This window comes from Cottoperca gobio, chromosome 17, assembly GCF_900634415.1.
Source record: "Cottoperca gobio chromosome 17, fCotGob3.1, whole genome shotgun sequence".
NCBI classification, from domain to species: Eukaryota; Metazoa; Chordata; class Actinopteri; order Perciformes; family Bovichtidae; genus Cottoperca; species Cottoperca gobio.
The window spans coordinates 19,190,873-19,212,058 of NC_041371.1; the positions used below are offsets into that span (position 1 = coordinate 19,190,873).

At 40.9% G+C, this 21,186-nt stretch overlaps 2 protein-coding genes across 3 annotated transcripts in view; both read left to right on the plus strand.

The window, feature by feature from the left end:
• LOC115022477 (glutamate decarboxylase 1-like) lies at nucleotides 1–16,619 on the plus strand. 2 transcript variants are annotated; one of them, XM_029453463.1, is made up of 17 exons: nucleotides 2–261; nucleotides 1,228–1,344; nucleotides 3,424–3,480; nucleotides 5,127–5,264; nucleotides 5,953–6,195; nucleotides 7,420–7,510; nucleotides 11,263–11,375; nucleotides 11,539–11,654; nucleotides 12,213–12,292; nucleotides 12,444–12,498; nucleotides 12,588–12,704; nucleotides 12,805–12,869; nucleotides 12,972–13,050; nucleotides 13,514–13,663; nucleotides 13,764–13,871; nucleotides 14,155–14,244; nucleotides 14,673–16,619. In XM_029453463.1, the coding sequence occupies exons 2-17, from the start codon at nucleotides 1,269–1,271 to the stop codon at nucleotides 14,844–14,846; spliced, it is 1,752 nt and encodes a 583-aa protein (XP_029309323.1). In that variant the 5' UTR covers nucleotides 2–261; nucleotides 1,228–1,268; the 3' UTR covers nucleotides 14,847–16,619. The 2 variants fall into 2 exon arrangements, with proteins under 2 accessions (XP_029309324.1, XP_029309323.1); XM_029453464.1 differs by lacking the exon at nucleotides 3,424–3,480 and having other exon boundaries at nucleotides 1–261.
• Nucleotides 16,620–18,811: 2,192 nt separating this feature from the next.
• The window catches only part of gorasp2 (golgi reassembly stacking protein 2), a 7,931-nt gene continuing 5,556 nt past the window's right edge, over nucleotides 18,812–21,186 (plus strand). Inside the window, exons 1-5 of the mRNA XM_029452846.1 lie at nucleotides 18,812–19,001; nucleotides 19,841–19,921; nucleotides 20,030–20,233; nucleotides 20,322–20,408; nucleotides 20,541–20,671. Of these exons, the coding sequence (XP_029308706.1) occupies nucleotides 18,939–19,001; nucleotides 19,841–19,921; nucleotides 20,030–20,233; nucleotides 20,322–20,408; nucleotides 20,541–20,671 (566 nt within the window). The 5' untranslated portion in view covers nucleotides 18,812–18,938. The remainder of the gene's footprint in view (nucleotides 19,002–19,840; nucleotides 19,922–20,029; nucleotides 20,234–20,321; nucleotides 20,409–20,540; nucleotides 20,672–21,186) is intronic.

Genomic DNA, 21,186 nt, shown 5'->3' on the forward strand with positions numbered 1-21,186 from the left:
TAGTCGTCAGAGGGAGGCAAGGCTGTGACTCATGCTTGCCTGAAGAGACCAATGGGCAGCCGACAGCCTGAGATATAAATAACGAATAAATAAAAAAATATTCTTCAGGGAGAAAGGGTCACTTGCGCGCCTCTGGATGGGATTGTATTAGTGCGCTCTCTGTTGGTATTCCGCCATCACTGGACTGTTGCTTGTCGTGCCTTTGGGTGGCGATTGTAACATTTAGTTATAGTTTCTCTGGACTCGACAACCTGTGAGCCGGTAAGATTCCTCCTCCTTTAATTTGATATATTGATAGGCTTCATTGTGTTGCACACAGGTGATTGTAATATCGGACTTATTTTTTTGGGGGGGAAATTGTACTAACAAAAAACGAATATTTTTTAATTCGTCGTCCCAGATGAGTGGCAGAAGGAATTCATTAGTTGTCCCGTCTGTCTCTCATACTATGCTGACATTGAGTGATGGCGGCATGGGTTGCTCTTGTTCAAAGCGCAACTTAATTGAAATGTCGATCGCTGAGTCAATAGGTAAATGACGTGGGTTATTTATAGCTGCATCTTATCAATATTTGCTTAATAAATCAGTCCTGTGAGTTTGCCAATCTATCATGTCATATATTCATCAAATTGTTCTTATTATGTCATCTTAACTATGGCACGCTCAATGCATCTTTTTGTAATCTTCTTGTTTGTATTCCTGGCTGTGAGTGCAGTGGACGATCACAGACACACAGCTCATAGAGTTGAACGGTCTGGTGCCTTTTCTCAAGACTGATATCTATGGAAAATTATAATTTTGCTCCAAAGAACGTATCTTCTATGTGTTGCTCCCTGATAACTTTTGTATTTTATCTTTAATATTGACCATTAATGTCAGCTATAATAGGAGTATTTAATGGACAATTGAATGCAAGAAATATTGTAGGCTATCTCCAAAATGAATGTACCCACATAGGCATTGTGTTATCACCGAGACGATTTATCCTGACGTGTGTATTGTTGTGCGTCGTGCGCAATTCTCTCCAAATTGCGCTACTTGGTTCATAGCCCAGCCACCTATCCTTCTGGAATACATCGTTCCTGGCGACGCACATAACGTAATTTTCAGATCCTGGTCTACTAATTAAATAGATTGTAGTTGTTAAAAACAATAATGCATACATTTTAGGTGTGAACTGTATTCGCTGACCTGACCATTTCTAACCTTGGACCGTTTTGTTTGCAGTTGAATTATTTCCCAGCTGGAGATCAGATATCAGAGGACTGATGGCCACGTCTGAACCGAGAGCCACCGGCGGGGAGCAGGATCCCAACTCCGCCAATTTAAGACCTCCGTCCACAAGTACGTCCTCACACTCCTCTCCCTGCTAATAACAACGTGATCTCGTATCGATCCCCGAGGGTAAATTCTCGTTAAGGCTGTCCCTCTCCGGAGCGTTCAGGCGGTGCTTACAGAAACAGGAGAAACAGAGGACTCGGTGCCTTGCTCAAAGACACTCATGCAGTGCGATGTAGTGCCAACACGAAAGCTTAAACCCAGCTCCCCCACCCCACACACATCTCTCTCTCTCTCTCTCTCTCTCTCTCTCTCTCTCTCTCTCTCTCTCTCTCTCTCTCTCTCTCTCTTTCTCTCTCCCTCTCTCTCTCTCTCTCTCTGCCTCCCTGCCCCTCTCTCCCCTCCTTCTCTGTCTGATAAAAGCGAGTCTCGCCCGGGCCATTTGCTGTGTGGGCTCCGTCGTTAATCATTCCGGTTAAAAACAGAGCCATCACAGCTGCCTGTCGCTGTCTGGCGGATCAGCGGTGCGCACCGAGCAGTGGACCTGGCGAGGAAATAATGCGCCATTAAAGCTTTGACATTTATAATCATCCAGGAGCATTTACTGATAACATTTTTTTTTATAAAAAATGCATTTTCCGATCGAATACATCCCTGGTTTGAATATTTCCCCCTATGTCTTTGCAGTAACGCCTTCGATTTGTGGTTTATAATCGTGCCTTTTTTATGTGTTCGACACATTTTGCGAAGACATTTTTTTACTGATGATTTATTTTGTTATAATTAATCTTATCTCGTTTCCCAGGATGCTTTAGGCCCTCGAGGCTGTATGCTTCATATATGAATTGCTCTTGGAGAAATATTTTTCTGTTATTTAAATAAAATGTTTTAAGAGTGGTTGAACGCAGCCTGTACATTAACCTTTGGGTTAATTAGTCATTTTAAGCCGTTGTCGCATGCACATAATCGACTCCATAATAGTGCACTTGAGCAGCCATCTCCAGTGCAACGCGGGGAAATCATTACAGGTTTTTGTCTACGGCCAAATAAAGGAAATAGGCAAGGTACAGTTATTGGGGACCAAATTAAATGATCTCTTTTCTGTCTTTATCGAATACGTTTTTTTTATATATCTTTTATTTGCGGCCCTTGGGTGTCAATGAACATACAGAAACCTTGGACTTATTTCAAAGGTGAATTTGTCCCGAGACAAGCCCATTAAAAAAAGAAGATGTTTGTTTTGTCTGATTTGCTCTTATACTGCTGCTGGATGTTGCCATTATCTCTCTTTCTCGCTCCATCTCACGCCTGGCGGCTTGTAGTGTCTGTGCGCGCGTGTGTTTGCGCGCGCGTGTCTGCCTATTTGTGTGTATGTCTTGGCCTCAGCACCTCGAGCTGTTCTCTCTAGTTTCTCTCACAATGAAATTGCTTCAGTGAATTGAAATACTTGTTTTTGTTTTGAAAGTTTTCCATCAGGTGTATTCGCCGCCTCGCCGTATCCTTGCCCGCCGCGCGCTCTGCATTTTATTCCCTCTGGCTTCTGCTCCATGTCTCCTCACGCATGTCCAACCACGCTCGGGTTTTGTGTGTAGCTGTGAGTGTGTATGCATGAGACGCACTATTTTATAAGTTTCTGCATCAAGCCGGCTATAGACTTTCCGGCCACAGACATTACCAGCTCGCTCCAGTCACATACTGTGTTTCACTCAATTAATTCCTGCCCTCCTCCGTGAGCTCATTTCACGGGCGTTAATTTCAGTCCGCCCCTTGGCTGGGTGTGTGTGCCGGCGTGGATGTGCCGTGCAGGCCGGTGCCTATTGATTGAACTTAAATCGGAAATGTTATAAGACTCATCCCCTTATGGTCAGTCGGTGCAGTGGTAAATACAAGGGTGGATACATTCTCAGTAAAACCAAGACCACATTGAGCCAAACTACTTTTTAATAAACTTGCAGCCCTACATTTTTTAAATTATTCTTTAAAGAAAGAAAAGCATGAAAAGTCACACACCCGGCCAAGAGCCGTGCGCATCACACTTCCACTGTGCTCACTGTGCTCCACCAGCTTTATATCCATCATCTGCACCATCCACGTTGTCTCCGCGGACTTCACCGCAGATACTCAAACGTTAACATTCTGTTTTAGCCAACGAATATGCGTGGATGCACGGATGCACACGGAAACTGGGGATGAAGATTTGTGGTAAGTTTTTTGGGCGCACAAAACGTTCCACGTCAACTCCTCTCATGTTTCATGTCATATTTTTGATATCTTAGAAAAGAAAAATGCAATTTTGGAGATACTTTGGCATATGAATGTAAGATAATATGTATTTAATATTCCAATGGGAATGTAAAGCGCCTTTTTACCTCTAGTAATTTAACAGTGTGTAACAAAGGGTGGCTGTTTTTTTAAATTCTTATTTAATAAATAAACCCATTTTGAGGCCTGAAATAGGCCATGATGAATGCTGTTAGAGCAGGGACATCCATGACTGTCACAGTGAGTTACCATCTTCTAAAGGTCAGTGGACATTAGCCTGTAGGTCTGATGACGAGAGCCCCGGATCAAACCCCCCGACCGCCCCTGAACGCCTCCATGTCTTTTCCATTCACCACCAAGAGAACAATCCAGGAGACAGGCCTATGTTATATACCCCATAATGCCGCTTAGAATAATCTGTAAATAAAAATGTATTTTCATTTCCCATTTAGATATTTCTTTGCAACAAAGCGTGCAATTTTTCTTACCGTCAATCTCACTGATGACCTGTATTAGAGTGGAGATCAGCAAATGTGACGTTGCAATGAAGGCGTGTTAATTCCTCCATCATTTGAAGGAATCATTTTTTTTCAGTGACAAAAAAATGAAAATGTATGGTTGTTTTTTTTCTTGCAGCCATGCAAAGACAAATGAATATCATAAATATATGGACCATTTAAACAGGATGCTGATAGTTATGGCAGAAATCAATTAAGACCAAAGGATCGAATACGTTTGATATTGCCATTTCTGCAAATGAGAAAATGACCATAAATGTTGATTGGTCTAAATGACATTATAATAAACTGGAATGGACATTGAATAGGCATATTTAAATATGGAGCCAGTTAGATGGTCTCACATATTGATTTTCGAATATATAGGATTAAATGAGCAAGGCTTTATGGAGTTTCCATTGAAAAGACAAGAGACAATATTTTATACCCCCATAGATAACAAGGGTGTCTGACTTAAACGTGTTTTGTGCAAAATTAGGCTCACATTATCTTGCAGATACAATTGGCCTATATGCAGAAAAATGATTACTCATGAATTTAAAACATAGGCCTTAAAGAGCAGACTGCTTTAGGGGTCTGTGCATCCTTCATTAACCCCTTTTTATAGAGTGTGCATTGATTGGCTGTATGGGTCACCCCCGCGGGCTGTCCTGTCCTGTCCTGCTCCCTGAGCCGATCAGTCTGTGGACTGGGTGCTTCCACCCTGGGGTGTGGTTGTGATGTCACAGGGAGGGGAGGGCACCCATTCGCCCACCCATCCACCCACAGACATTTGTTCCCTGTGTATGTGTAAATCGCCTATATAGGTTGGGCCTCCACCAGAGAAGAATTTCATAAGAACTTAGGGCATTAGGAGCTGACTTTAGACAACACAGATATTTTTCAGAATCTGCGTTACCACATACATATTTATAGACTCAATAACGCTGACTATTTGGACATTCATTATTAGTCTTTCCTGTATTAAAACAATTAATCTGATTTGGTCCCATACATTCGTCTTTTCCATTGTGTGTGGGATGGAGGTGTTTGGTGATAACTCCTGCCCTCCACCGTGTAACACCCTAGGGTTCCTGCAGAAGAACAACAGCCTGGATGAGAAGGGGAGGCTCGCGGGCCAGAAGAACTTGCTCTCGTGCGACAACAGTGACAGGGACGCGCGCTTCCGCCTCACCGAGACCGACTTCTCCAACCTGTTCGCCAGAGGTGAGAACTATTCCAGCTAAATATCTACGTACCTATTGCTAATAATATGTGCTTTATTAGACTCTATTGTCACAACAGTTCAAATGTTGCTGATGTTGTTAAAGGCCTCCCAGCATATCTTTGTTTTTACCTTTGTTGTCGTTATCGTTTTTGCTACAATGCTGTTAGCATTCTTGCACTCAATGAAAGAACGACGACTAACGTTAGAGGGCATATTAATGTTAAGGACGTCAAGTTACTGAAAATTAAAACAGTACCACACACATCATGAAAAAAGAATATATGTATATCCTAATGTTCTTTTTGTAAGGTCACTCCACAGCATGTAGTAGCCTACCTGTTGAGGTGGGTTAAAAATCGATGCACTTCTAAAACCCTCGAGACAAAATATATGACCATATATGGAGTTGTCTATAGTAATTACGTTAGGCTATAATACTGTTTGCCTATAGCCTATTATACATAGCCTATTAGGCCTATGCTATTCAAACAACAATAATAATTAGACATAGGTCACCAACAGAAAATTGGTTGGAAATACAAAATCAATTTGTACTGAAAATAATGCGTCCAAAGCTTTCTTAAGGCTACTCAATTAAAAAGCAGTGATTAACAAGCTCAGGCTGGCTCTTGGCTTGACAAAGGTCCCCCAGGTTAAATGTCCACCATCTTTTTCTTCTCCTCTTAGACTTGCTGCCAGCCAAAAATGGAGAGGAGCCTACCATACAGTTTTTGTTGGAGTTGGTGGACATCCTCACCAACTACGTCAAGAAGACATTCGACCGCTCCACCAAGGTACTGGACTTCCACCACCCTCACCAGCTCCTGGAGGGCATGGAGGGCTTCAACCTGGAGCTGTCCGACCAGCCTGAATCCCTGGAGCAGATCCTGGTGGACTGCAGGGACACGCTCAAATATGGCGTCCGGACAGGTAGGTCAGCTGGGACCTCTTCAAGGTTGAGCTATGCTGTAGAGCTGTATCTGAAGAAAAAAAGAGGGATTTGAATAATTCATATGGTGGCGTATGTTATTTTAAATAGCAAATGGACACTGAATTTGTGAAGGCAAAAACAATTATTAACCTTTTCCTCTGTTAGTTCAAAAATAGTATTTTAATCTGCAGACCAAGATGTAATCGTATACGCCATTTAAAAAAACAACCATAATATTAGAATACATTCAATTTATGATCTCTTACAATGTATCTCTAAAAATATTCCTATAATCTGACGACATATTCGGGGGAAAAAAACATGTGTCCGTTTTATTACTTTCATGTAAATTGGTGAATTCAACACAAGCTGTTTGGCAGATAGTATACAGCCCATTACAGTGACTGCCTTATTTATTGTCCCCTTGGTCATTCAGTTGACATCCTCCTTTTCTTTCCTCTTGACTTATTAAAGCAAGTGTCGCCTGAGGGGACCCTAACACGGTGCTGTTTCAAGCTGTTAAAAACGACAACACTCAAACTGTCCCTTGGGTTTTATATATCACACACACTGTGTCCACAGCTCAACGGCACTTTTCATTCGGAGACATAGTGTGTGTTTTCTTTGGTGCTGAATTTTGTGAAGTACGGCTGGAGGAGCTGTCCGTGGTGTTGAAATATAAAGCAGCCCTTTTTTCCCCTCTCGCTATTAAGCAGGACAGATTTTTCATATTTTATGTTTTTAATCAGCGTATGTGACACATATTTATTATGTGAGCCATACAGCACCATCCCCACAAGGTGCTTATATCCATGACTGCATTTAGGCTCCAGGCCTATTGACGGTGACTGTGTGTGCGAGCACGTTAGAGTCTAAATGGCTGTCATACAGCCTTGTTACCAATGCAATTATATACACTGAACAGTGCTATGTCGGATCCCTTAGGTTTCATAGCTGAAAAACTGTGAACATTCAAATGAAGAACTGCTTCTTTATGTTTCCTATATTTGTATTTGATGTATTTTCACAATCAGATTTAGCCTGCAGCGCATTTCAGTCATTGTACATCTTCATGAAGCTAATGTACTCAGGACAAAGCAGACATATCATTGGCTGTATTTGTTTTTGCTTTCTCTTTATATAAAGCGTGATTCCCTCATAGAGGCAGTGAAGCCCTGTTAATAGGAAAACCATTAATATAGTCTTATGTTTTTAATGTTCAGGTCACCCACGATTCTTCAACCAGCTGTCTTGTGGTCTGGATATCATCGGTCTGGCCGGAGAGTGGCTCACCTCCACTGCTAACACCAACATGTAAGACATGCAGTACGCTGCTCTCTTTGCTTGCATGCTTGTGCACGACACAGTTATTATCTGTACAGGGAAACATCTCTAAATGCCACGACAGAACAATTGAGAATTCCAGTTTGTAGTCCACTGGAAATGGCCCCCAGTCCTTATCATATAAAGTCATGGTGCGATCCTTTTTTGTTCCCCTCAACTCACACCACAACATCCTCTGAGGGCAGTTATATAAAGTGTTTGGTTTGTCCTGTTGAGACTGTGTATTGACAGACGGTGGGCTGCCACTGTGCTGTACTGTATATCGGAGGCAGCTCAGCCCCAGGGGTGGTTAGATTGCATATTGATCTCAGGTCACAGTTACATGGTGGCCCGCTCTGATAGAGGGCAGGAACCACATCAACATCACACAATTAACACACACACACACACACACACACACACACACACACACACACACACACACACACACACACATGCTGTAAATGAGCTATAATTCAGTGTTATGATCACTGGAATAGAATGAGGAACATCACACTGTACAATTTCAGGATATAGAATACAAACACTTGCACACACAGAGTTACACAAAGACAGGCATATACTTGCAGAGCCTGATATTTACAGATCTGACAAATCATTCTCAGTGGAGAGATAAATAACTCATTTTTAGTTGATTTCCTCATTGGTGTGGACATGAATTATTAAAAAATAAGAAAACATTGGAAATCTCAGCCATTTTCACAGTATTAAGACTGATTATAAGGGCTAACCAGAGAAGAAAATGTACTGCACTCTTATATAGGGCTGCAACTAACGAATATCTTCTTTATTGTTTAACCTGCTGATGATTGGTCAATCATTCAGTTTATACATTTATTTTTAATTGTAAAAGAAACTGCCCATCACACTTTCCCAAAAGCCTGAGATGACATCATGAAATGTCTTGCTTTGTCTGACTAACAGTTTAAATCCTAAAATACAATTTACCTTCACGTAAGACAAAAGAAAACAAAAGAAAACAAAAACGTAGAAGCTGAAACTAGGAAATGTAAAAAAAAAAAGAACAATTAATCTTTCCATCACTAATTGTTTCATGTCATGAATCAGGGTATGACAACAGAAACAACAGCAAACATGACAATTATTGAGCTACAGACAGAAAGCAAGAAAATGGACACAATTCAAACTGACAATACCGCTGCAAAGACACCTTTGCTAAAGCACACAGGATAAGTAGTGGGTGGATGACAATATTCGTACATGCACTCATATACATAAAATGAGCGTTCAGTATCCTCTCACTATTGTGGCCTCTATCTTTCCTCCTAGGCTGGATGCTGCAGAAAAGATCGATGTAAGGATAATAAACGAAACACTAAAGGAAAATTGAGACACTTAATTTATCCCATTTCTCAAAACATTAGCTTAGGAAATCACCCCTCTTAGGAAAAAAACTTTCCCATCTCATTTCCTATTTGGAAGAATGCCCCAAGAGACAGGGCCATTGAATTCACACACTGGCGCACACTTTCATAATGACACACGCACACGCACACACACACACACACACACACACAACACACACACCAGCTCTGTCTGTCCCAGATACAGCAGCTAGGGTTTCCAGTCCATTGACTTCGGGCTCATTGAGAGCTGGTCTTAGCAGATAGGCCAGCTGGGCCCCACACTGACACACAATGTCCTCCGGCTGCACAGAAAACACTGTCACACTGTGGAAACTGGCTGCTGCCGCTCCCTGCGGTGTGCTCATTCCGACTCTATTGTCCCTGTGGATACAGACTGACTCAGTGCTCCTTTGAGGGGCTGAGAGGAAAGTGTGGTAGGAGGTCAGGGGGTTAGTCACATAAAGACACACACACACACACATATACACACACACACACACACACACCCACACACACCCACACACACACACACACACACACACACACACACACACACACACACACACACACACACACACACACACACACACACATACATTCAAACACAGACTCATACACATTGAGTGCCCTTCATGATGATAATAAGGGCATTTAGGGGCTTTCCCTGGAGACAGGCAGGTGACTGAGGGATAATTTTCACCCTGAAAAGACCAATGATTGGCTCTGATTGTGATAATGATCACCATTATTGTCATTACAGCGTGAAATGACTTACAGAGAGAAAGAGAATTTTAAAAAGGTGCACCGGTTTTGTCCCTTTTCTGCTATGGATACATTAAAAAAGAAATGAAAGTGATACATCCAGGATATCTTTGTTCCTTATATGCGCCATCATTTCAATATATCAAAGAACACTACATTTCTGAAATTAGGCCAGTGAGAGGCTGCAAAATGAGACATTTTGTCCTTGTGGTTTTATCCTTCGTTGTCGCTGTTCATCGTCGAAGCCCTGCAGTCACAATCTGATCTGGTGTATTGACCAGAAGCTAATGTTCCAATCAACTCCATCCCGTGGGTGAGCTCTCACCGGGAATAATTACACAAGAAAAATGTCCTTTTCTATTTCTTCCTTCTGTTTCAAATTTGCTTTACATCAATCCTCAACCCCTTTCTTTTCTATCCTATTCTCTGCCACTTCTCTTTTCCTTGCTGTCTTTTTCCTGTACGCTTTCCTTGCTCTGCTCCCATATTATCCCCTCCTCTTCCTTTGTTGTCCTCTGTCACAGTTTCCTTCAGTGCATTGTTTCCCTACAGCTCCCGCTCCTCGCAGCCTTTATCCCTCCTCCCTAACCAAGCTACGAAATAGCTACAGTCCTCGTTTAGATAACTACATGTGAAGAAAACAAAGAGGAGTCGAGGAAGAGAGGACATATCGTTGTTTTAGATGGTAATGGTGGTGGTGGCTGAGGAGTGTTGTATAACTGGTCTCATTAAAAGCAGGGTAAATAGGGATCAGTCGTAAGGGTGTGTGTGTGGGAGGTGTTGAGATGGCCTGTCAGTTAGCAAAGAGAGCAGGCCTCACTGTAAGAGTTGGCTTTCTGTGACACATTTAAGCTGCTTTAGGTTCTCCGGTGTTTTTTTAATCTTTTGTTAGCTGACAGAGATCAGAAACACATCAAACACTGTCTCTCACCTCTCTAACAATTTTTCATGTGTTGTGATTATTATTTTTGGTCTCTTTCCTTTAATGAAATAATGAAATTGAATATTATGGTGTCTTCCTCAATTTTCTGAATTTTGGGGGTCAACAGAGGCTGTTATCTCTTTAAAACACTCTCCCTGCCGGGCTTTCTCTCTCTCTCACACACACACACACACACACACACACACACACACACACACACACACACACACACACACACACACACACACACACACACACACACACATTCACATCCTCTCTGCCATCAAATCAGTCCCATTCAGAGTCTCAGCTGAGATTGGCAGGATTGACAGATAGCTATCAGAGCTTTGTGGGCTTTAATTAAACTACTGAGTGATTTTTAGAAAGCCTTTGAATATGAATGTTTGCTGCCCGACTCCTATCAGACACTTTTTAATTAGCCCAGTCAGCACGAGCTGCAGTTTGTGCTCTGTGGATGGAATTATAGTAAGGCTAATGAAAAACCAATGAGTGTGTGTCTGTGTGTGTGTGTGTGTGTGTTTAGGTTTATTAATCTGCAAGTGTGTGTGCATAAGAATCTTCCTTCTCTCAAAGCAGATGTTAATGCCTCGACCCTCATAGTAATGTTGAATGACGAGCTTTATTCATGCGTTTCGTGGTATGATTGACAGGTTCACCTATGAGATCGCTCCAGTGTTTGTGTTGATGGAGCAGCTGACTCTGAAGAAAATGAGAGAGATGATTGGTTGGCCCAATGGAGAGGGAGATGGCATCTTTTCACCAGGTTGGTCTATAGACAACAAGTTGAGTTGTGTGTTACTTTATGTCGAATGAGTCTAATAAACTATTATTTAAATGTTTGTAATAATGTGACAGTTACCTGTATGCACTACAGTAGGTGTGTGAATGCTGCTGTCCAAGATTCTGATGTGTCTGTCTCTCCACAGGGGGCGCCATCTCCAACATGTACAGTGTGATGATCGCACGATACAAGTATTTCCCCGAGGTCAAGACCAAGGGCATGTCTGCTGCTCCTCGCCTTGTCCTCTTCACATCTGAACATGTACGGGACACACACACACACACATACACACACTCCATTTTAGTTATTCTAATAAAGCAGGACCATGCTTCATCGGCTGTAGATTGAGGCCATTGAAGTCCAACAATAATCAGTAAGTCTATTTGAATCAAAGCAATGGCTACTTTTATAGATTCCTTTAGTTTTTCATCACATCTACTTTTGTCTATAAATAATTGCACAGCTGACAACATGATAGAAAACAAGCCAAAGCTCACATAGCTATTTATTTATTTATTTCGGGACAGTGCACATTAATCAACCTTTCAGTTTCCACCTCAATGTAAGTGTGCCAGAGTTAGCTAATGAGCTCTTTTTAATCTGTAGTCCCTGGGCCGGTTATTACAAATAGTGGCCTTACGTTATTAATTCAATGCTTCATCAATCACTACAGTACAGCACAATCCAACACAATAAAGTACAATACAACACATTATAATACATACATACATTACAAAAGTAGCAGATATTTAAAAACAATGAGAGTATTGTGTCACGCTATCATTTCAATGACAGTTGAGTTATATCGTGTCCCTACAGAGCCACTACTCCATAAAGAAGGCCGGAGCTGCTCTTGGTTTTGGCAGCGAGAATGTGATCCTGCTGAGCACAGACGAGAGGTGGAGAATACATTTTATTTAAAGCCACATTTAATACAGCAAATGGTTCAAATACTGTATGTGAACCATGTCGCAATAAGAGGAGACTACCTCATGATTCTGTTATGACATGTTGCATGTGATGATGATATGATGCTCGACGCTCTTTCAGGGGGAGAGTCATTCCTGCAGATCTGGAGGCCAAGATCCTTGATGCTAAACAGAAGGTCGGTGTCATTGTTCCTTTTTTTTCTTTTAGTTAGTTTGTTTCTTTAACCCTTTTCCCCTCTAATGGTGATGTGTGTTGATTCTGCAGGGTTATGTGCCATTGTTTGTGAATGCCACAGCTGGTTCCACCGTGTATGGCGCATTTGACCCCATCCATGAGATCGCTGACATCTGTGAGAAGTACAACTTGTGGCTCCATGTTGATGTGAGTAGTTGACACAGGAGCCGCTGCTGTCGTATTTGATAATAGTAGTAATTCTATGTCCTTGCCTGCACACCCTTCTATAAAAGCGCTGTCTCCTCAGGGTGCGTGGGGGGGTGGACTGCTGATGTCCAGGAAGCATCGCCATAAGCTTAATGGAGTTGAGAGGTAAGTACATGGGAACAGATGGGTTGCTCTGCATTGTTATTTAAAGATTATGTTTTCAGTGAAACTACCTCAGTACATTAAGGCATATATGAAACTTTGCAGGGCTAACTCCGTCACATGGAACCCTCACAAGATGATGGGCGTGCCTCTACAGTGCTCTGCCATCCTGGTCAGAGAGAAGGTACAGTAAACACACACGCAAGAGAAACTTAATTCATATTAAAATGTCATAAATCAATCTTTCAAAAGTCTTAATAATGCTTCTATGAAGTTTATGAATAGTTTTTTGCTGGCGTATTGTAAAATCTCTAAATAATTGGTAACATCTGTTTTTTTTTATAATTCAATGCATCTCAGATCTGTGTAGAGGAAACATTGCATGTAAAATTGTTCATAAATTTAACTTGGAAAAGCTTTGAAAATCTAAGATGCCTGGTATTTGTGTACTGTGTGTTGTACCTGGATTCTTGTTATGAAGGGTCATTCTTTATAAAAATGATTACAATATATATTATACATTACATGTTCATATTAATGTGACCTTCCTCCGTCTGTAAAAGTTTTACACGGCACTAACATCCCATGGGGCATAAGAGCCGTGGAAGAAAAGGTTAACAGTGTCAGTACTTTATGTGTGTCTGCAGGGAATCCTGGCAGGCTGTAACTCCATGTGCGCTGGCTACCTGTTCCAACCAGACAAACAGTACGACGTCACCTACGACACAGGGGACAAAGCAATCCAGTGTGGCCGACACGTCGACATCTTTAAGTTCTGGCTCATGTGGAAGGCCAAGGTGAATAAAAATAGGAATCATCCTGGTGTTATCATAGCAGATGCTGCAGCTTTTCTTTTTGCTGTAATTAGTGCCTGACACACTTTCTTTTTACCTGCAGGGCACCATAGGGTTTGAGCAGCACATTGACAGGTGTTTGGACCTGTCCCAGTACCTGTACAACAAGATCAAGAACAGGGAGGGCTATCAGATGGTGTTCGATGGAGAGGTCAGCTTCTATTTTCTATTCTATTAAGGTTATTTATCACTAAGGAATATATATATATATAGTTTAATAAGCTAAACTGGCATGACAGAAACAGTTTAGGGTGTTTTACTAACTCTTCTCTGTCAGAGTATTTCTCTTGCTCTCCTTCCTTCACCTCCATCTTTATTTTTGTTTGGTCTAAATGTAAACAAGATCCTGAGGTGTGTGTGTGTGTGTGTGTGTGTGTGTGTGTGTGTATATATATATATATATATATATAAACTGAGTTTATTTCTGTCTGCAGCCCCAGCACACCAATGTTTGCTTCTGGTATATCCCACCCAGCCTGAGAGGCATGCCTGATGGTGAGGAGCGGCGAGAAAAACTCCACAGGGTAAGACAGTGGTGCTCTGCTGCGCTCATGGACTACAGATCAAAATGTTGTTATAGCTGGTGCAATAAATGTGTTGTTAAATAAAAACATATAAATAAAAAGCATCAATTTCAGACACACTTTTTATTCGTGCAACCTACGAAATCAGATTTTGACTACACGATTGTCATGACCAAAAAAATACATAATAACGATATTACCGCGATATGTATAGAAATTGTGAAAACAAAAATTAATAATGCTATCAGTTATAAATGTGTTCATTGTGCATTTTCCCTCTTTTTTGGCAAATTAATTGCACACTTTTACACATTCAACTTTTTAAATATCACGTCAATACTGGTATATCGCGACACCCCGCCATGAATATATAGCAGACTCCCATCAGGAATGCAAGGCTCTAATTTGTCTTTCTTTTACTCCACTAGGTGGCGCCAAAGATCAAGGCCATGATGATGGAGTCAGGGACCACCATGGTGGGCTACCAGCCTCAGGGCAAAAATGTCAATTTTTTCCGTATGGTCGTCTCCAACCTCGCGGCCACCCAGTCCGACATCGACTTCCTCATCGATGAGATTGAGAGGCTGGGACAGGACCTGTAGAGCTCCTGATTCCTGCAGTCTGAAGCCAATGAGGTGAAACATTCACAGTGCTGCAGACAGAATAATGATAGGACATGTTTTAGGTTCTTTCTATCCAGTCTATCTTTGTCTGAAGCATCCTGACTGTTTCTCTGAGAGAGACTTTGAGCGTCTTATTTGCTCGTCCAACATAGTTCCTCCTCTAGACAAAAATATTTAAGTTCTAAGTATCTGAAGGCTCCAGGTACAACAAACATGCTCCAACGTATGTGGGTGCTGTGGAATCTTGTAATGTGTAATCTAGTTTCTCGTCCAATGTTGTCTTTTAACGTCTGTGTGTATGTGTGTGTGCGTGAGTGTGTGCGCTAACACTGAAAGGGAGAAAAAGCACAGATGAAAATATAACAAACTATCATAAAATTATTCTGCTGTATCACACATTTGCTACGCAAAATTGAATCATTGGTGCTTTCAGCTGTATATATATTTAATCTCAGTACACCAACCTAAAGCAGCATCGCAGCCCCTGAAGCAGTGTGTGTGTGTGTGTGTGCGTGTGTGTGTGTGTGTGTGTGTGTGTGTGTGTGTGTGTGTGTGTGTGTGTGTGTGTGTGCAGGTGTGCATGTGACACAGTGTATCCTGTCATGTATTTTAAGCTAGCACTGTGTTAAAGTAAGCTTATTATGACCTAATGTGCACACCATAGGTACCAAGTGTGTTCAGCTGAGAGGTTTAAAACAAACTGATCTACAGTCTGCAATATTTCCCCTGGTAGAAGATAAAGATTTAAGAAGTCGACAGCTATCCCAAGTCTGTGACCACTTTGAACTTGTAAAAACGCTGGCTCGTTGTTTGTTTCATGCAATCATGTGATACCCATGTGTGTTTATAACATTGTTAAAATATTAATATTTGATTATATAAGAACTCATATTTATTGCATTTCCACTGTTTGCAGATTCAGGTATTTTATTGTAAATGTATCTTTATGTGTATTACATGGTAATACATTTGTAAATGTAAACACAAAGTTTATTTATAGTGATATTGTCAGCCAAAGAAAGTGAATCGGGAACAGAGCAATCCATTGTCCTTCATTATAGAACTTATTATATAGATTATAGGTGTTTGTAAAATGTTACCTATAGTATTATTAACCCCTGGACTGCGATGCAATTTCTATAGTGTGTTTCTTTCTGTGATTGTGAGTCTTTTTGACCGAATGTTTTGAGATGACTGATTGGCCTTCCGATGAGATTAAGAATGAAGTCTATATAATCCTCTGGCGGCCGTGCCAGTCTTTTATTTCAGAGAATAGCACAAGGATGTGAGAATGTACTCTCCTCTTGAGACTGGAAAGAAAGTATTGTTGTATCCGTCTGAATCCTAATGCATTTACTGTAATATAGTATATATTAATTGTAATACATATTACCTGTATTCTCAGTGTTATGGGAACTCAATGGAATATATTGTATAAAGAGTTCCTGTTTGTGTCTTTGCACAATGTTCACCTTTCTTTATTCCATTGTAAATGGATGTGTATTATGGCAGTGTTATATAAGGCTTATGTTAACAAAGTATTTACGGTATCTAGGGACCATATGTGGATGGCACAATGGCATAAATCATATTTACTGTAATCTGTGTGCTGTATGTGGCCAATGACTCCTGTATGTGACCAATCTGGTTTTTTAAATTAAGCCAGCTGTAAGGGAACGTTTCTCAGGAGGCACTTTAACAGAATCATACCATCTCAAAAAAGATCTTTAATAAAGTCTATTAAAGGAAAAAGTGAGTCTGTCTTATTGAAACATACACACACAAACAAACACACACAAACACACACACACACACACACACACACACACACACACACACACACACACACACACACACACACACACCGCCTCTATGCAGCTCCACAAACTGCGGTCTTCAGAAATTTCCACATTTACATTTTGTGTATACTAATGTATCTCAACGTCCCTCTGAACTGCCTGTATGAGTAGCCATACACACACACACACACACACACACACACACACACACACACACACACACATACACACACACACATTATTGCCTCTGCCTTATCGTTCTGGAGGAGGCTTTGTTTGGCCTCCATCCTGTAACCTTTTATCAGCTCCTTCACTCCTTTATTCTTTCCTTTCCTTTCCATCTCTTTTCTCTCGTCTCCCCTACTCATTTACTCATTTCTTTCCTCAAATTTGCTCCTCCCTTACTTTTCTTATTTTTCCCCCTGTCTCCCCTCTCTTCTTGCCTTTATTCAGCTATGAGTATCATGTGATTCAGCCTCACTAAGCCAAGATTTGAAAAAGAAACAAAGCCATTGGTTACCTTTACATGGAGGGCATAACAATATCAAAGAGAGAGAGAGGTGGTTGTGGAGTGAGGCTCAAAATGTACGGTGAGATCAACAATGAGGATGTTGTAACCTGTACAGTCTGTAAAGCACACTGAGACAAACGTATAATTTGTGATATTGGGCTATACAAATAAATTTGATTTGATTTGATTTTGATTTGTACTGCCATCGCCCTCTGATGGTGACTCTCTGTATGCACAAGCACTATTTAACTGTGCTGCATGAAGGGGTTTTCAAACCATATTAATCCTTAAATTATTATTTTTTTCTCTTTGTTCTCTTGTTTTGAAAAGTACTATATAAATAAAGTATATTATTATCATTATTATTATTAATAATAATTTATTAAATATATATATATATATATATATATACAGAAGGAAGCCCTTATGGATTTTACATGTACATATATGTCAGTGACACTGGGTAACATTTTATGAAATCAGTTTGACAGTGTAGTAGGAGATTAAGAAAACATAATTTTGGTAGAAATAGACGTATAGATGTTTTTAAAAGGTTTATCACAATTGAATGGTAGATGGAAGTGAAATGTTTATGAAAAATAACTTTGAATATGTTTATTCTGCATGAGACAAGAAGAAACGTCATCTGTGGGCAGTGAAAGGGCTTTGTGGGACATGTGGTCATCATTTTGAGTAAACCCTGTGCTAATAACTCAATGGTTTCTGTCATGATCTCACTTGTTTATTATACCAAGATATTCACAATTCCTGACAGTGTGATTGATGTCTTGAATCTGTGTGTGACTCCTAAAAACATGATTACATCAGCTAACAGTACAGAAACAAGCGATGTCAGAATGAACCCTTGTGCCTCATGAAGGACATTTTTGCTTTTTTAATGTGACATTTTTTGATCATCGTGGCTGTGTTAATTCATACGGCATACATTTTTAAAAGAGTCGAATTTTAGAAATTGAACCTCGAAGCTCCTGCAATAAGTCTATAATAAACTTTACATTAAACATTCAAACCCATTAAAACCCATTAAAAACCATTCAAACCCATTAACACCACGGCCATTACAGCATAAACTCATGCATTATACCAGATATATTATAATATATATATATATATATATATATATATATATATATATATATATATATATATATATATATATATATATATATATATATATATATAAATAATCGAGAGCCCTGGCTTCAAAATTAGGCGAATTCACGCTAGTTTCCTGGTTTCCATTAGAGTTATTGCTTCTGTATTATGATGCAATGCATCTTAATCAGTGTTGTTGCTAATCATCTTGGCCAGGACTCTCTTGAAAAAGAGATTTTTAATAAAGGTAATAAATAAATATCCCAGACTGTGAAAAACAACGTTTTTTGTCAACTCTTTGAATTACAAAGAAACATTTTGGAAAATTGAAATGCAAAAAAATGTCTTGTCTCTTTATTGAAAATTGTAAACAAACAGCAGGTCATATGTTTACACAGTTACAGTGTGTACAAATGTTAAATGTCAATCAGATGAAATATGATACAATATTTTTTTTATTTAATTAATTTTAATTTTACCATAAAAAATAAGATTAGGTTATTTCCTGCCACGTAACGGCGCATGCGCATCACCCAGCTAACCATTTGACGACGTGTACCCGGTGTGTAGAAGTGTTGAGGTATCTCATCTCTGCTGGGTAACAAGCTGCCATTAAAACCTAAAACGCCTTAAAAGAGCAGCACCATGGGAGGCGCGCAGAGTGTGGAGATACCGGGAGGAGGCTCCGAGGGCTACCACGTCCTCCGGGTGAGTTTGTAGCTTCTACACCCTGCTGTTAGCTGCTAGCTTAGCTTCGGCTCCGAGGCGGAGGATTCCCTGCGCTGTGTGTTGACCAGAGGCCGGGGATGACTGCTGGGGCCTCCGTCTGGAAAACAAACACAATGTCAGATTTTTTTTAATGCACGTTTGAGTTGTGTCAGAGTTGCAAGTCGTTTGCTGTTATGATTTCTGTTTATGCATGCCCGTTAATATAGTTAAATATACTTACCAGAAGCTAACCACTACTGTTGGAGGGTGCTAGCCAAAGCTACGTAGCCGCACTGAATGACAGCTGCCAAGCTGGTTTTGTTACTGCATCCAATATCGGACATGTCCCTGTGCATAGTGCTTCTTCTCCCTTGTTTTTGCAAATTATGACTAAGACGGCTCTAGTAGCAAGCTATCACTTTACAGCTAAGTCATCTTATTCCACGCATTCAAATTGGAATAATCAGTAACGTTAGCTAGATGCTCAACTGGAAAGCAGTACATATGCAGACCATAGGGTCCCATCTTGCACCAGCTGGGACAAAACAATCTAGTTATAACCGGTTTGCCTGCTTGTACGGTTAGGACATTTAGGCAATCATAGTTACGAATCGTAACCCAATCTATATCACAGCCTGACATGTTTGTTTCCCAAAAGTTGCTTATTTGTAATGAAGACCCAGCTCTCTTGTATGTTGTCAGCTCAGGCCCAACCTGTTTATTCTGTATGTACAGAGTATCTCGGTTACTCTTTATTAACAACACAATGCAGAAAGTGACAGTGTGTAGTGCAGCAGCAGCTCAGGTTTTCTCTTATTTTTTCTTTCATTTGTGTGCAGGTTCAGGAGAACTCGCCTGGACATCGCGCAGGACTGGAGCCTTTCTTTGACTTTATCGTCTCCATCAACGACACAAGACTGGTAAGCAAAGACGGCAAACTGTATCTAGCACGACCAAATACAAGTCGTATAATAAGGGACCGTGTGTCATGGTTGCCCCTCCTCTCTTCTTCCTTTCCTTTTCTACAGAACAAGGACAATGACACCCTAAAAGACTTGCTGAAAGCCAGTGTGGAGAAACCAGTTAAGATGCTGGTGTACTCCTCAAAGACCCTCGAGCTGCGGGAGTCTACAGTCACCCCCAGCAACCTATGGGGGGGCCAGGGCTTGCTCGGCGTCTCCATTCGTTTCTGCAGCTTTGAGGGAGCCAATGAGAATGTTTGGCATGTGCTGGTAGGTAACCTAGTCTATTGTGTATTATATTGTTTTAGGTGGTAGAATGGTTGTTTGTTTACTCATTCTCCACCTCTTTCTTTAACAGGAAGTAGAGTCTAATTCCCCAGCAGCCCTCGCCGGCTTGCGGCCGCACACTGACTACATCATTGGAGCCGACACTGTTATGAATGAGGTAGTTTATCAGCACTTTAGGTCCTTGCAACTGTCACCCCTGCACATTCTCCACCTGATAATGATAATGATAGTGATTGTGTGTCTCCTAATGTTATCCACTTTCTCCGCCTTACTGTGACTTTATCGGCAGTCAGAGGACTTGTTCTCTCTGATAGAAAGCCACGAGGGTAAAGGCCTGAAGCTCTATGTCTACAACACAGACACCGATAACTGCAGAGAAGTGATCATCACACCTAACAGTGCCTGGGGAGGAGATGGCAGGTAATACAGACTTTAACACACTTGCACATGTGTACCCTTCCATGTTAGGCCAACAATGTCTTTCATTGTTCAGTTGTCTGGCCTGCAACTTTACTGTTTTGGTTCACTCTCACTGCTCTCTTGTTGTTGTCGGCAGACGCAGGCAGATGTTTTCAGTGAAAAAGCTCTAAAAGATTAGATTCGACTTTATTGTCATTACACAGAGTACATGTACTGAGACCAGGAATCCACTACACACGACCTGCTCACCATCAAACAGCAGGCAGACACAGTTGGCAACTAGCTGGGGAGCATTGTGGGGCATTTAGCAGCTAAAGAGGCGTTCGGTAGAGCAGTGCTAAAAGGAGAGTCAATGTAGACTTACAACCGACTGGTAGACACAAACATGACTCGAAATTAATTATAATTTTGCTCTACAAGTTCGCCACATCAACCTAAAGGTTCCCTGTGAAGTTTTTGACTACTAGAAGCGCTACGGTGCTGTTTTTTTATTAGTGGGCCCCCGTTTTGTTTAT